Source organism: Mauremys mutica, chromosome 13 (genome assembly GCF_020497125.1).
Source record: "Mauremys mutica isolate MM-2020 ecotype Southern chromosome 13, ASM2049712v1, whole genome shotgun sequence".
Taxonomy (NCBI): domain Eukaryota; kingdom Metazoa; phylum Chordata; order Testudines; family Geoemydidae; genus Mauremys; species Mauremys mutica.
In genome coordinates, this window is record NC_059084.1 from 41415031 (window position 1) to 41432054 (window position 17024).

General features: G+C 43.9%; 1 protein-coding gene across 1 annotated transcript; it reads left to right on the top strand.

The window, feature by feature from the left end:
• Nucleotides 1-9483: 9483 nt before the first annotated feature.
• On the top strand, nucleotides 9484-10425 carry LOC123348540 (olfactory receptor 4D9-like). The gene has a single exon (XM_044986052.1). It carries the CDS (start codon nucleotides 9484-9486, stop codon nucleotides 10423-10425), a length of 942 nt encoding a protein of 313 aa, XP_044841987.1.
• Nucleotides 10426-17024: the final 6599 nt, after the last annotated feature.

Genomic DNA, 17024 nt, shown 5'->3' on the forward strand with positions numbered 1-17024 from the left:
TTAAACCAAATTATTTTTCCTTTCCTTTGAACCTGAAGGGAGAGAGCCTGAGGTTCTAAGAAACTTGTTCAAGTAATATATGATTTTAAGGGTCAAATCGAATATTTTTCAAAGCCAGCTAAGGGATTTGAACAATCAAATGGAAACTCAGTGCCCAGGTTGCACCTTGCAGGATTTTCAAAGCACCTAACCAGATCTAGTACCAGATTTTGAAATGCATTCAAATATACAGAAAGGTTTTTAGTGAGGTTGGATTTAGACACCTAAATACTTTTGAAAAACTGGCCTTTAGGGTCAGACCCAGTACTCACTAAAGTCAATAGAAAGACACCTGTTGAGAATTGGACTTGGCTCTAAAGTGATGCATTGTGGTGGCCATTTGCATTTGGGGGAGTTTTGGCTCAAGGGAGCACAATGTTAAGAGCTCAGCTATGCTGCCATAATCTATTGTGTAGACGCTACTTAGGAGATACCACAGCAATGGAAGGGGTTCGTCTGTCACTGTTGTAACTCCACCTCCCTGAGTAATGGTAGCTAGGTTGATGGAAGAATGTTCCCACCCTTCTCCAACCGCCAGGTTCGCCACTCTGCATCCTCTACTTCCTCTACTGGGGGAGGGTGGGACTATAGGGGAGTCTTTTCCACTCTTTTGGGTCAATTCCAGGGTTTGCCGTGTGGGGTTCCTTCATTCTCCACCCACAGAAACTACATTGTGTGTGTGTACGGGGTGGGGAGGGTGGGGTGGATGGTGCCACAGATCCACCCCTTTTTTTCATGTTCTCTGTGTGTATATATATATCTTCCTACTGTATTTTCCACTGCATGCATCCATTGAAGAAAGCTTATGCTCAAATAAATTTGTGGTCTCTAAGGTGCCACAAGTACTCCTCATTCTTTTGATGATGGATGGGGTTGTTTTAATTGAACCAACATGTACAAGGTGAGAGGCGGCACCTTGCTAAATAGAGGGGTTGTACCGCAATACATCAGGACACTTGTTTGTACCTGTGTATAAGAATGCATCCCTGAGGGGTTGTGTCATAAACAGTTACTTAAGGGTTAAGGTTTTTTTTCTACCTGTAAAGGGTTAACAAGCTCAGTAACCTGAGAAACACCTGACCAGAGGACCAATCAAGGGACAGGATAATTTCAAATCTCTGTGGAGGGAAGCCTTTGTCTGTGTTTCTTTGTTTGTCTCTGAGCTCTCTTTGGATCTAAGAGAGGCCAGTCATGTCTCCAAGTTCTCCTGGAGTAGTTCCTACTATCCAATAGTGAATATTAATTAGAAAGGCGGATTAGTCTTATAATTTGATTTCTACATTTGCAATTGGGTGTTTGCTGAAGGAATTCTTTATTCCTGTTTGCTGTTATTGCTTTTACTGAGAAAGAAAGGAGGGGGGATTCTCTCCAGAGATTGATAAGTTTAGACCCTGTATTTTTGCATCTTGGTAATACAGAGATAGTGTACTTTTTTCTTTCTTTAATAAATTCTTTTCTTTGGACTTGGTTAATTCCTTCTCTTGTGGAGATTCAAGGGAAGGGGAGGGGGGAAAAGTGAATTCCTCCTGAGGTTGATTCACAGAATTGAATTGGTGTGTATCTCTCCAAAGTGGCTAGGAGAGAGGGAGGGGGGAAGTGGGCTGCTTCCCTGTGTGTAGAGATTCAGGGAGACTGAATCTGTGTTCCCCAGGGGAAGTTTGGGGAACAGGCAGTGTGTCCCAATACACGTACATTATTGGGTGGTGGCAGCTTTTACCAGATCTAAATTAGGATTTAAGTTTAGAAGGATCCATGCAGGTCCCCATCTTGTGAACCCAACAGCTGCAACTTCCACGGAGCTGTGACTGATTTACACCTGCTTGGGATCCAGTCCGTTACACAGTTTCAGATCCATAAACTTTGCCTGTCATTCTGAACCAAAGATGAGTCAAAAGTTCTTAACCCATCTGTCCTTCCATGGCTCTTTGTGCCATGGAATTAATTACAAGAGTGGAACTTTTAATGGCTACAGATGATTCAGTCCCACTGGATCAGGACATTGGAGGAATTCAGTGTTGCAGAGTTTTTTTGTATCTGATTATCAACTTCTACTGGGATGAATGGCCCGACCTTTCTTTCTTTCTTTCTTTCTTTCTTTCTTTCTTTCTTTCTTTCAGCAATTACTATTTTTGTCTTTAGTCAGACAACACTAAAACAAAACACTCATTAGGCTGCAGTTGCAATGGTTCATGACATTTTAAAAACATTTAATTCATATGGGTTGTAGTTATCTCAGAGAGATTGAACAGTTATAAAGGACCAGAAGTCCAGCTGGTGTTAACCAGGGTAGCTCCATTGGAGTCAGTGGGTCCATACCCCCAGCTGGTTTAAAACATCCATAGCTCCACTGGATTAAATGAGTCAGTTCTCCCCCTTTTGTAAATTGATGCAGTTCCACTGAAATCAATGGGGCCAGATTCCCAGCTGCTGTAAAACAGACATAACCCCAGTATAGTCAATTATGCCATTTCCAAAGATGGGATGAATTAGTTTAGTGCTATGGAGTTATGGTAATTTACATGAGCTGAATATCCTTCCTGTAATGCATAATGTTGTCTATCTTTTCATCTGCGATTCTAATTTCTTAACACCACTAGCCCATATTAAACCGCATGGAAGATTTCAAGATCATGGTTAATAGACAGAAATCTGAGAGTTGTATACCCAGTGATGAGCTGCCAAAATCTTAACAACCGGTTCCCTAAAAAGTTCCGATTTAAGGGGGGAGGGAGCGGGGGAGGGTCCGGAGAGCCTCAGCCTCCCCAGCTGGGAATCCTGGGAGCAACAGGATGATTCGGCCTGCAGACCAGATTTCTTTGCCCACCTCCTGGCCCTTTAACAACCGGTTCTCCACAGAGGTGTAAATTTAGCAACCGGTTCTTGAGAACCTGTGGGAACCGGCTCCAGCTCACCACTGTGTATACCCAGCCATTAACAAAATGCTGTAGTGGGGCAGCAGTTTAGTTACATTCTTATGAAATATGATGTTCCTCTGGACAGTGCAGGGTAAGTTAGCAACCCAAATTTGGGGTCAGTTGAGCCAGAGGTTCCGGATATATAAGTCCTAAGAGAATGGCCTTATTTTATTTATTTATTTATTTTTTCACAGATCTGGGGATCAAACTGTTGATGTGATGAAGGTCAAAATGGTCTCTGTCTGCCAACTTTTAACCCGGGGTAGCGCATGGCACCTACTAAATCTTTGGGGAACCCAAGCTGAGAATAGTATTTAAGAAGTTGTTCTCTTTTACAGTGTGTACACGCCAATACAGAAACACAGATAGATGGTTTCCATGAGCCCCATTTGATATGTTTTAAACCTCAACTCTTTTAAGTGTTCTAAAAATTCAAATGGTTCCTTGGTTTGATCTGAAATTCAGTGTGTCTCATTGGGGCACAAGGTCCTGTTAATGGTCCAGATTTGGGTCATGTGCCCATGGGGTTGACAAGTTACAACCCACCCAAAATGGTTTTGTTCTGCTGCCTCGTACTGTTAAACTGAGAGTTACTAATGACTGGAGGAATCACAGACCTCACTGAGATTGCTGGCTGTGAATTTGTGAGTTCTGGGTGGCTGTTTCATTTTGGGGGCTGTAATCACATTCTTTGGATATAAAAAAATAGACGTGATTCTTTCCTGGAAGGGGAGAGGTAATTGGAGGGCAGAGGAGTGGGGGAACTGGCAGAAAGAGGTTTGGACTACAGTGAGAGGTAGGGTTTATGGGGAGGGTGACAAATGGAGAGAGGTTGGAAGGTCTGGTGAGGGAGGCCTGGGGATTTGGGGAATGGAGGAGTGTGACACTGGTCAGGGGGAGGAGGAGGTGAGTGTCAAGAGGACTGAGTGAAAATAGCAGCCGGGGCAACCATCAGTCCAGCATTCTCCCTTCCTGGGTCTGTGTCCATACCTGGGAGGGGAGGTTCTTGCCCCTCTAAGGTGGGCTGAGGCCCTCTCCCTATTCCCCGTGTGGCCAGGATCTGGAGAGGTCTTGCCCTTTTGGGTGGGGAGCTGAGAAGAGGGAAACTTCCTGCCTATCAGAGACTCTGAAACATTCAGGAGCGGGCGGAGAACAGCCACTGAGATGAATGGAGCTGTTTCCACATCTTAAAGCTATGGTCCTAGGCTGTATCATCTCCATGGGGTGTTCTCATTCAGTAGAGACCATCCTATTCAGATGGACTGGCCCTGTCACACCTCTCAGAGCCCCCAGTGCTGCAAATGGGTGTGTAGAGGAGGCCTTTCCTTTCATCCTCCTTCAAGCCTTGCTGTCTAAAGGATGATGTTTCTAAGGCCATGTCTACACTATAAATTGATGTCAACGTTAAGTTACATTGGCACACAGCCACCACAGCTATTAAATCACTTGTGCGTGTGCACACTACACTCCTTGTGTTCTGTGGTGTGCATCCTCCCAGGAGCACTTGTAATAATTCAGAGAGCAGTACATCGTGGGTAGGTATCCCTGCATGCAACTCATTGCCTTCCAGCACAGGGTCTTTTGGGAAGTTCTTGCAGTGCCTGGTGAGGCTGAAACAAGTTTTGCAGGGTGACTGGGAGCATAATATCAACTTCCCATAATGCAATGTTTTCCGTCCCATAATTTCATCTGCAGCCCATAATATTTTACACCTTCTTTTCAAAGTCCCATAAATATGCACATCCTTCCTCGCTGTCCACCATCTCTGACAGAAGCACGGAGACTGCACAGATCTGCACTATTGTGATGAGCATCGCGAGTTCGGGGCACCTGATCCTTCAGTATTTGCGGAGCTGCCAGAGGAGCCATGGAGAACATAACGATTCCTTAGGGGCTAGCTTGCTGTGGGACTTAGAAAGAAACAATTCAAGGCTGCTGTTGGAGTTCACGGAGTAGCTGGAGATTGTGGAGCAGCGCTTCTGGGCTTGAGAAACAAGCACTGACTGGTGGGATCAATGTCAGGCAGGTTTGTGATGATGAGCAGTGGCTGCAGAGCTTTTGGATGTGCAAGACCACATTCCTGGATCTTGTACCAAACTCGCCTCAGCCCTTCAACACAAGGATACCAAAATGAAGCCGTGCTGACCGGAGAAGTGAATGGTGATTGCACTGTGGAAACATGCAACACAGGTCAGTCAGGAATCATTTTGGAGTCAGGAAATCCATTTCAGGGGCCGCTGTCCTGCAACTGTACAGGGCCATTAATTGACTCATGCTATGCAGGACTGTGACTCTAGGCAATGTGCAGGACATAGTGGATGGATTTGCAGAAATTCCCAAACTGCTGTAGGTCCATAGATGGCACATGTGTCCCTATTTTAGCATCAGACCATCCTGCCACAGAGTACATCAACAGAAAGGGTTACTTTTCTATGGTTATGCAAGTGCTGGTGGGTCATCAGGGATGCTTCACCAACATCAGTGTTGGCGAGTCAGAGAAGGTGCATGTTGCTCACATATTTAAGAACACAGGCCCGTTCAAAAAGGTGCAAGCAGAGACTTTCTAACCTGAGCAGCTGATTGCCATTGGGAATGTTGAAATGCCAATAGTCATCCTGGGCAACCCCTTGCTTCCATGGCTCATGAAGCCATACACCAGCCACCTTAACAGCACCAAGAACTGCTTCAGCTACAGGCATAGAATGACAGATGAATGGGCCTTTGGTCATCTGAAGGGACACTGATGTTTTTTACTTTCAAGATTGGTAAAAAGTGACAAATAGTCCTGTGGCACCTTATAGACTAACAGATGTATTGGAGCATAAGCTTTCCTGGGTGAATACCCACTTCACCCAGGAAAGCTTATGCTCCAATACATCTGTTAGTCTATAAGGTGTCACAGGACTCTGTCGCTTTTTACAGATCCAGACTAATACGGCTACCCCTCTGATACTTTACAAGATTGGAACTCAGTGAGAAAAATATCCCACTGGTTATAGCTGCTTCCTGTGTCCTTCATAACATCTGTGAAGCGAAGGGGGAGAAGTTTCCATTGGGGTGGAGGTGGAGTGGCTGTCTGCTGAATTTGATCACCCAGATACAAGGGCTATAAAAGAGCTCAACCCAGAGTTAGATGACTGAGGGCAGGGCCGGCGCTTTCATTAGGCAACCCTAGGTTGTCCCTAGGGAGCCAGAATTCAGGGGGCAGCATTTTGTGAGCTCCCCACAGGGTGCACAGGAGCTTCCGGTTCCGCTCCCATTGTGCCACCAAAGAAGGACCTTCTGTCGATGTGCCACGGAAAACAGCAGCAGGCAATTGAGCAGCTAAATGACTGCCTGTGTCGCCTGTGGCATTTCGGCAGAGTATCCTTCTTTGGTGGCGCGATGGGAGTGGAACCGGAAGCTCCCGCGCGCGCCGTGGGAAGTACACAAAATGCCGGCCCCTGAATTCTGCCTAGGGAGCCAGAAACCCTGGCACCACTCCTGACTGAGGGAGGCTTTGTAGATGTTCACATTTCTATGTCTAGATCTGAGTTGTGTTTACACAGCCTCTTCTCCCCACAGGCCCAAGAAATCCAATATCTTCTGCATACTACAGGCAGAATGCGTTTGGAACATGTAGCCGGTATAGTCAACAGGGCAGTTATACACCACAAAGGAGAGCTGCTGGGTGGGCTCTCCTTATCAGGCAACCAAGAAAAATAATTTCAAAAATTTCCAGGGCTTTAAAGGGAGGAGGGGCTTCCTGTCCACTTGAACCCTGGGCAGCTGAATTCACAATGGTGACTAGAATAGTCAGTGGTGGGCGTTGTGAGGCAACTCCAGGACACCAATAACAGTTGACGTTTAAGTGTCTACAATGCATCAATTACATTGACCATGACTCTATGACACTCAGGGAGGCGGTGTTATTAAATCAGTGTGGCGGGACACTTACGTTGGTGGGAGCCAAATTGAAGTGAAGAGACTTTGACAGCTAGGTCAATGTAAGCAGCCCCTGTGCCCCATAGAGCCTCTTTGTATCAGGCTCAATCCATCTAGTCAATTTCCAAAACCTGTTCAGTTTGAGTGGCTAAAAAGAAACATAAACAAAGGGAAAAACTCCAGGAACTTATTAATCATTTCACTTGAGATTGAATTCTCAAATCTCCGAAGCAGCAACTCTCTTGATCTGGCTCAGTAAAAAGCTCAGGGGGATTTCAGTGAGTCTTTGATCCTAGCACCAGTCTTGGTGCATGGGTCAGATAGGATATAAGGGGTAGATTTCCACCAGTCTTTCTTGTTTGGAACCAGCCGGTCAGAAGAGCAACGTTCAGCTGTAAGATGTGACTTCCCCAGATCATCCTCAATTGTTTGGAGGAGGCTGGTTCTGAGATCAACAGCACAGAGGTTGAATGAGGTAATGATTCTTTTTGAATAAGATCTACAATGTGGTACTAGCGTTAGGCATTGTTACTGCATAGAGGAAGTGGGCACTGGTGAGCTCATATACTGGCTTGGATCTTACAGGAAGCCAAGTGAGTTAGGAGGAGAACAATCCATAGACACTTTACCATCCAAAATTATATGACTAGCTCTGTCTGACCAGGTGTTTCCTATGGCAGCGAGTCAGTGCTGCTCTGATCTGAAAGGTTTTATCTGTGGAGCAGGGGCGTGAAAACTGGAAAAAATCCAGAGAAGTGCCCTGATCTGTGGATAAAACCTTAATGAGATTCCCTGTGCCTAACTCTCTTTCTCCTTGAAAATCATAGACCGAGTGCAGATGTGAGTTACCCAGAGTCCCAGAAGGTATCCATGGCAGGGCAAAAACTTAACCCAAATCTCCAAAGTCTGAGGCCAGTATTTTATTCACAGAGCCATCCCCCCTACAGCACATGTGGATCACTTGATGATTACTTGTTCTGTTCATTCCCTCTGGGGAACCTGGCATTGGCCACTGTCGGAAGACAGGATACTGGGCTAGATGGACTTTTTGTCTGACCCAGTATGTCCATTCCGATGTTTACAGAGTAACATGGCCCTGTCCATAAAGGAGGAGACATTTCGGGCTGGCTGACATTCGTTGGCAAAATCTATTTCCTGTAGAAATATGCGCTTTCCTCAAAACCCAATGTTTGGAGAGGTAAATCTTGAAGTAATGAAAAAAAGGGATAAAATGGGGGAATGGTGTGAGACTGAAAGTAGCATGGCCTAGTGGAGTGAGAATGGAACCAGGACTGCAGAGGTCTCTGTTCTTTTCCTGGCTTTCTCAATGTCTGACTGGGGGACCTTGTACAACTCACTTCACCAGCCTGTGTCTCGGTTCTGCATTTGTGGAATGGGCATAATGATACCAACCTCCTTTGTAAAGCATTTTGAGGTCTTTAGATATAAAGAGCCAGGTACTGATGGTATTCTTCATAACAACAGATTTCAAATATGTTTGACATCCCACCAATAAAACAGAATTAAAGTTAAAAGTTAAATTTCAATTTGAAATTAAAAAAAATTCTTTGTTTACAAATTAAATGAAAAATGGAATTTGATTGCCAATTATGTGAACATTTTCATTTTCTTGCTTTAGAAATGTAACCATGAAAAATTAGAAATGCTGACAATTTCTTGGGAACATTATTGGGAACATTTTTTTTGCCAACTACTTCTAGAGATTTTTTAAAATGTTAATGGGAGTTGAGCATCCATAATGCCACAGTAGTTTTCAGTATTTATATCTCGATTCATTCATGGAAATATTTCGGTGTTCACAGCTTTTAAATAGAGGTATTTAAAATTAAGCACCAGAATCCATGGACATCTCATTACAGTAACTATATTTATTTCAGATGTGGGAACACATGCAATTTCTGCTGAAGAGAATACGATTTAATTCCTTCTCTTCTTTTAGCCACTAGAAGAGGACAACTACCATCACTTTGTTAATGTGGGCTACAGATGATCAATACCTCTCATATCAAGGCCACAGGTTGGGTATGTGAATCCCATAAATTAGTGGTTCTCAAAATTTTCAATCCAATTCCTCTTTGATCTAGACCAGGAGCTACCTGGGACTTCACTGCCACTTGTGAATATACAAAGGGCATTTTGGTCATCATGATCTCCTGACACTTCTTTGTGACCTGCATTTTGAGAATCACTGGACTCTGAGAAGTCCAACTTAAAAGCACTCTCTGAAACCCACATTCAACTCAACCCTGTCCCTCTGGGCCTGAGGAGATGTGCAGCATCAGAACTGCAGGAAGGTGAATGGAGCGAGAAGTTAGACATGAGCTTGAATTGTACGCTGCTCTCCTTCACTCCCAATAACCTCAGAATGGATGATGACCACTGGTGTAGCTCCTAGGTTCTGCTGAAGCAGTGTTGCCCTCCACTGAGGCTGACTGAATTTAGTGAGCTAAGAAAATTCCTAAACCAAATTCAGTTAAGAGGAGTTAATACTTACTTAACATTATGAATTTAAGGAGGGAGTAATAAGAACTTCTTCATACTAATTATTACAGTTGCCTCTGTAGGCATGTTTTGAGGCTAGTAAATGGAACAGCAGAACCTCACTTCCACAGTGACAGAATTTGTCCTTTTGGGACTCACCCAGAGTCCTGAGATTCAGCGATGCCTCTTCATCATCTTCTTCATAGTGTACCTTACAACTTGGGTGGGAAATGTTACCATTATCATCACAGTGATAACTGAGCACCAGCTCCACACCCCCATGTACTTCCTGCTGGCCAACTTGGCTTTCCTAGATGTCAGCGACTCATCAGTTACTGCTCCCAAATTGCTGTTGGGTCTCCTCTCTGAGCACAGAGCCATCTCATTCAATGAGTGTATCCTCCAGATGTTCTTCTTCCACTTCTTCGCTGGTGCTGCAATTTTCGTTTTTGTGTTGATGGCAATTGATCGGTATGTAGCTATCTATAAACCATTGCGTTACTTGAATATCATGAACCAGGGAGTGTGTGTGGGCTTGGTGGCAGGGGCATGGATGGGTGGATTGGCTCACTCAATTGTTCAGATCGCACTGGTCCTCCAGTTGCCATTCTGTGGTCCAAACATCCTGGATAATTTCTACTGTGATGTCCCACAAGTCATCAAACTGGCCTGCACTGACACCTACTTGGTTGAGTTACTGATGGTCTCCAACAGCGGGATGCTCGTCATAGTAATGTTCATCATCCTGCTCATTTCATACACCATCATCTTAGTCAAGATAAAGAAACACGTCACAGATGGGAAGCACAAAGCTCTGTCCACCTGTGGAACCCAGATCACAGTTGTGTGTTTACAATTCATACCTTCCATTTTCATCTACGCTCGGCCCTTCCGGAAATTCCCCATGGACAAGTTGGCCTCAGTCTTTTTCACCCTAATCACCCCAATGATGAATGCAATCATCTACACCCTGAAAAATGCTGAAATGAAAAAAGCCATCGGGAAACTGATGAGAAGAATCCTTTTCTCAGAGAGGAAATTATAAGGATGGAATTGATCTTGAATGAGCTTTTTTTCCATTTTGTAATAATTATCTTGCATGAACTTCCCATCATATTAAATGTTTTCATTCATAATTCCTGTATGTGACATGGGGAAAAATTGTATTGGTGAACCTCTTAGCATGAAGTTTTTTTCGTGATGTTCAGCTGCCAAACATGGTATTAATTGCTTATTCATTCTACTTGACCCTGAGCTAGGGATCTCTGCCATTTTCTCCACTGGAAGGATTTCCCATACTTTATTTCTCCATGCTACTAACGTTGGTGGATCTGTCCTTCTCCAAACATGAGCTCTCACAGACCTGGCTGCTAGCAATAATGGTGAATTGGTCCTTCTCTGAGTCAATAACCAACTTTGTACTATAGCTATGAGTTCAAAAGGTGGCCTAACTTTAGTAATCTTGAAAGATCTATTTATTTTCTCCTAAAATGTTGTAATATTTCTGTCTAATAACCTTAGGGCATTTCTATACCTCCATATATTCTCTAGCCCTTATGACTACATTTCTTATATATTTTCCTGAGCTTAAGTAGAATGAATTACCATAGATGAAGTATTTGGTAATAATTTGTGTGAATAGTTACACAAATAGATGTGTTTTTAGCCTTCCTCCCTGGAGCTCCACCAATCTCCCCTCCACCAGAAGTTTTTTGTGCCCCTCATCCTGCCCTCCTCCAATACCAGGGCCTCCATCCTTCCCCCATAGCGGTGGTTCTATGTCTGCCTTTGATTCCTAAAATAGGCCCTGAAATTTTGGAACTGATCAGATGTGGTATTCAAAAGTTTTCAGAGTATATAGACAGACAGACAAAGAAATGCTGTCGAGTTGATTGTGAGACCTTCATAGGCTTGGCCAATCAACGAGAATCAGGCCCTTTGAGATGTCATTTTCATTAATTAGTGGGTCCATCAATGTTAACATTATTCTAAAACTTGGGCTTTCTACATTGTATTATAAAACTTTTAGTCTCAATTAAGCAACCAATTGCATATTCATGTTTCTTGTGTGTTCTTTGAGGGTATTAATTTCCATAAATTCATTAATACAGAGTAGCTGGCTGATTGTTCTATGCCTTTTTCCTCCTATACTTTATATACTGCATTTTATGACCCTGGGTGAATATCTGGGTTATTTTTGGTGGATGTTAATCCAGAAAATGGCTTCCTCTTATCAATGTCAAATTACGCTTCTCAAGTGTCATTATGACACCATGGTTGTTTCCTCTTTGTGTCAGTCCAACCTTTTAGGGGGAAATAATCAATGTGTTAAAATCTGTTAGAACCAGATGCCAACATAGTGGAGAGCAGCTCTATAAAGCCATAGATTCCTAGAGTTTAAGCCCAAAATGGACCAAGAGATCATGTGGTCTGACCTTCTGTATATCACAAACGATTAGATTTCACCTATTTACTCCTGCATTGATCTCAATAACATGAGTTTGGATATGTTGCCCCTTTTTGACACAAGTGGATAGCCAGAGTTTGGAGCCTGGTAGCTCGTTCCAGCTGGAAGTAGAAAATGACAATAAAATCTGGTACTTTCTTTGATGCAAACTTGTTTATTTACAAGGAATGTACAAATTCCTGCTTCTCTGTAGGAGGAGGAACCAAAGACAAAAGGAGTAGTTTCTTAGTTTACAGATCCAAGCTTAGTTCATCCACAAGCCCAGAACCTCTTTGCAGGCTCTTCCCAGGTTCACACTGTACTTACAGACTGCTGGTTTGCTTTCTTCCTTTTGCTCTTGTCTCGCCCTGTTTCTTACCAGGCCCAGAGCTAGTCTTTTATACATGCACACGGGCGTGCACACACACACACACACACACACACACTCACACCTCTACTCATACCAAGAACACACAAATGGGCTTCTTTCTATTATTTCACTTCATCTTGTTTTCAACACACCAAAAATGCCAAAAGTACTGACATTTTGAAATGTCAAAAATAAGATAATTATCGACTAAATGTTTCACTCAGAAATGTTGGCTTTTTCCTTGACACTTTCCAATTCCTTTGTTTTTAATTTTTCATTTTGCAAACTCATCTGATATTTCCCCTTGAAAATTTCTTCAAAAAATCAGTTCTCATTGAAATTCTGTTTTTTTCTAAAGAAAAAATATCAGGTTTTGTTTGTGTAAGCAGAGTCAGGATGAGCTCTACCCTGACATCTGGTTGTGAATTATGGCAAGTGTGGAAAAGAATTTCAGGGGCTGATCTTGTTTGCATAGGCACACCCACCCCACCTAGCATAGCCCACGGCAGCCTAAAATGATCACTTTGACAGCTGTGGGATCCTCAATTTCTCTGTTATTGGGGCAAGAGGAATAAAATGTTGTTACCCTGATTATGTGAATGAGGGACTATGAACCTGTTTTATGACAGAGGACCTCACCATCAACTAATTAGCACTTGTTAGACAAGGGACATGGGTTCCAAAATGCAGTGAATTGAGATTGGCTGGGGATTGGTATGTGTACTTGATGGTTTGGGTGCCTTTTGAGGGCCTGGAACACCAATTGCACCTCCTCCTCTCTCCACTGTTGAAGAGCAGAGTTAATTTTGATTCCATTAGGAGTCCATCTAGAGGCTGCTGAGCTGAATTCACTTTGGGCCAATGGTGCACCAGCACTGGGGCTCCCCTACTACAAGCTGAAATCACTAAAAGAGCTAAACTTACTGAGCTGAGTGCTGTGTTAACTAGTAGGGGAGCCTGAAGGTCTATCGCTAAGCGGCTAGCAGAGGGGAGCAGTTTGCAGCACGGTTGGAGCAGCCCATGGAACAGTGAGCAGAGCGGAGCTGAGCGAAGCACTTTGTGGGACGGTTGGAGTGGCCCACGGAACAGTGAGCGAGTGGAGTGGAGTGGTTTGCGGGGACGGCTGGAGTGGCTCACGGGTCAGCTGGAGGAGCGTCGCAGCTCGTGGAGTGGAGCTGGTCATGGTGAAGGCTGCAACAGAACTCCATGGAGAAGCACATCAGTCGGCCCCGGCCCATGTAAAGTGCCCCTTAACACCCTGTGTGCCCCCCCATTTCCACCCAGGCTGGGGGGAGGTAAAACTCTGCAGATAAACTTTTGAACTCTGGGGCGGCACTGACCAGGGACAGAGATTTTTGGGTTGTTGGACTTTGAGGTGATTGGACTTAAGACCCTAAGGGGAAAAGGACATTGCCAAAACTTACTTGGTGGGTCTTTTGCTCATGGTTATGTTATGAATCCTGTTTGTGGTGTTTCCCCAGCGTAATGCCGCATTGTTTCCCTCCTTTATTAAAAGGATTTTGCTACACTCAGACTCCGTGCTTGCAAGAGGGGAAGTATTGCCTCCTAGATGTGTCCAGGGGGGTGGTATGTAATTGTCCCAGGTCACTGGGTGGGGACTCGAGCCGGTTTGCATTGAGTTATTGAAACGGAACCCGTGGATACTGAACCCGTCCCTGGTTGCTGCCAACTCAGAGGGGCAGAAGGGTTACATTTGGTTTATTTATTTATTATTATTTTTGTCTTTAGGGTTTTTTGAAGAAACCTCAAAATATTTCCCAAGAAAAAATTTGACAAACAGGCAAACAAACCAATCATTTCATGAACAGCTTTATTCAACACCCAGTGTATTGTGTTTTTTTGAAAATTTGTCCATTTAATTTGGTGCCTAATGGCCTGTGGGCATAAGAGGAAAATTACATCCCATGTCCACCACTGGGCAAAGTGATTTCTGGCCTTCCTTTGAAGCACCAAGTACTGGCTATTTCCCAAAGTCACGAAGTATGTCAATGGAGAAACAAGGACCCGAGGCCCATGGGAGTTAGGCACCTAAATACCTGTGACAGCCTGGGCCTGAATCTAGTTCTTATGAATTCTTATCTAGTGAATAAACTACCTTAGATTCCTTTGAAATCCCTGTCTAAATATGTAGCTTTTGTGTGTAAATCTGGAGTTCTTTCAGAGTGCAAAATAAAAGCAACATTTGAAAATGTGTCTCCAAATAATTATGGCAAATATTCTTAAAAGTAACATGACAGCAAATACAACCATTGAAGAATCCTCCAAATGGCATGGCTTTAGGGGGAGGGACAGCTCAGTGGTTTGAGCATTGGCCTGCTAAACCCAGGGTTATGAATTCAGTCCTTGAGGGGGCCACTTCAGGATCTAGCACAAAATCAGTTCTTGGTTCTGCCTAGTGAAGGCAGGGGCCTGAACTCAATGACCTTTCAGGGTCCCATCCAGATTTATGAGATAGGTATATCTCCATATATTATTATATCATAAGAAAATGATGGATCATGTGCATCAGCTTTGAACTCATCACTACAAAACCCACCACGTCTTTGAGTGGCAACAATTGTTGCCTTTGATGGCTATCACAGTGTCCATGGTGAAGCCATGAAGTGGCAGGGACTGAGGGACTGAACTACTCTCTTCCGCTTTTGAGATGGTCTCTTCTGGTCAGAGTGTGTCCTTGGTTTCTGCTGAGGCTGCTAACGGGGGCCAGCTGATTCCAGCTTGGATGGAGGGGATGTCTGGGGGGTGCTGTTATTAAGAGTCCAAGGAGTTGAGACACAAAGTCAATCTTTCTTCGGAAGTCAGAGAGGAAGAACTCTAGGCCAGTACTCACTGGGGCTAGGTTTGAACAGGTGAGTTAGAGGTGAAAACAGCTGCTTCATCTCTAATCTCCTGAGCCATCCAGGGCAATCCTGCTGTGAGATGTCTGTAGCATTCACATGGAAATGGGGTGTGAACTGAGACCTCATGTCATTGGGCACAATCTATCCCAGTCTCTTCGACAACATTAAGCTTCTGCATGGTGTTCAAAGGTGTATCAAGAGCCCAGGGATTCAGGTGTTGAGAGCAACTAAAGCAATTAAAAAAACAGACCGAATGGGGAATTTCATAGAAAATTCCCATGAGGGCCACCGAGCTGTGGTTATCCCCAGTGGGCATTAGCAGAGTAGTGAATAGAAAACAGCTCAGCAGCATGGGCCCAATGTATCCTGGCTACAAATCCACTGAGTTCCATGGAGAGGGCCTGGGAATGGGCTTGGCCCTGTGAAGGGACTTGAAACTGACTCTGCAGTAAGTAGGCTCTAGGTGCTGCAGAATGTGGAACAATACAGTGGACTCTTGCTCCAGGCAGTGATCTGTGACATGGATTGTCAGAGTGGCCTAAGGGAGTTAGGTGCCCAACTCTCATTGACTGGAATTAATTATTCCAGCCTTAATACACAGGGTTTTTTTTGTCTTGCACACTTGTGTCCTAATTTTCTTTGCATCACCCTAACCCCAAGGCCATGTCTACACTACAGAATTATGTTGACCTAACTTACTTCAGCATACAGCCACCACAGTTATTAAAATACTTGTTTGCATGCACACTTGGCCCCTTGTGTCAGTGTTGTGCATCCTCACCGGGAGCACTTGTACAGATTGTATTGTCAGTGTGGGGCTGTCAGAGTTCCTTCCCCACTCTGAACTCTAGGGTACAGATGTGGGGACCTGCATGAAAGCTCCCCTAAGCTTATTTCTATCAGCTTAGGTTAAATCCTGGTATGCTGCCACCACTAAGTGATTTAACAAGAAACAGGGAAAGGACCACTTGGCCTTCCTCTTCCCCCAAAATATCCCCCCAAGCCCTTACACCCCCTTTCCTGGGGAGGCTTGAGAATAATTTCCTAACCAATTGGTTACAAAGTGATCAAAGACACAAACCCCTGGGTCTTGGGACAATGGAAAAATCAGTCAGGTTCTTAAAAGAAGGATTTTATTTAAAAAAAAAAGGTAAAAATCATCTCTGTAAAATCAGGATGGAAAATAAATTTACAGGGTAAACAGATTCAAAGAGCCCAGAAGAACTCCCTTTAGCCTTACTTTCAAAGTTACAACAAAACAGGGATAAACATCCGTCTAGCAAAGGGAACATTCACAAGTTGAGAAAACAAAGATAAACTAACACACCTTGCCTGGCTGTTACTTACAAGTTTGAAATATGTGGGACTTGTTCAGAAAGATTTGGAGAACATGGATTGATGTCCGCTCCATCTTAGTCCCAAGAGTGAACACACCCCAAAAAAAGGGCACAAACAAAAGCCTCCCCTCCACTCCCAAGATTTGAAAGTATCTTGTCGCCTTATTGGTCCTTTGGGTCAGGTGTCAGCCAGGTTACCTGAGCTTCTTAACCCTTTACAGGTAAAAGGATTTTGGTGCCTCTGGCCAGGAGGGATTTTATAGTATTGTATACAGGAGGGTTCTTACCCTTCCCTTTACAGTTATGACAGGGGCATTATGGGACAGCTCCTGAAAGTCAGTAACAGTCAACATAAGCAACACAGTGTCTACATTAGCTAATTAATGTAACACCACTATTTAAAAAGGGCTCTAGAGGTGATCCCAGCAATTACAGACCGGTAAATCTAAGCTCGGTACCGGACAAATTAGTCAAAACAATAGTAAAGAATAAAATTGTCTGACACATAGAAGAACATAAATTGTTGGGCAAAAGTCAACATGGTTTTTCTAAAGGGAAATTGTGTCTTACTAATCTATTAGAGTTCTTTGAAGGGGTCAACAAACATGTGGACAAGGAGGATCCAGTGGA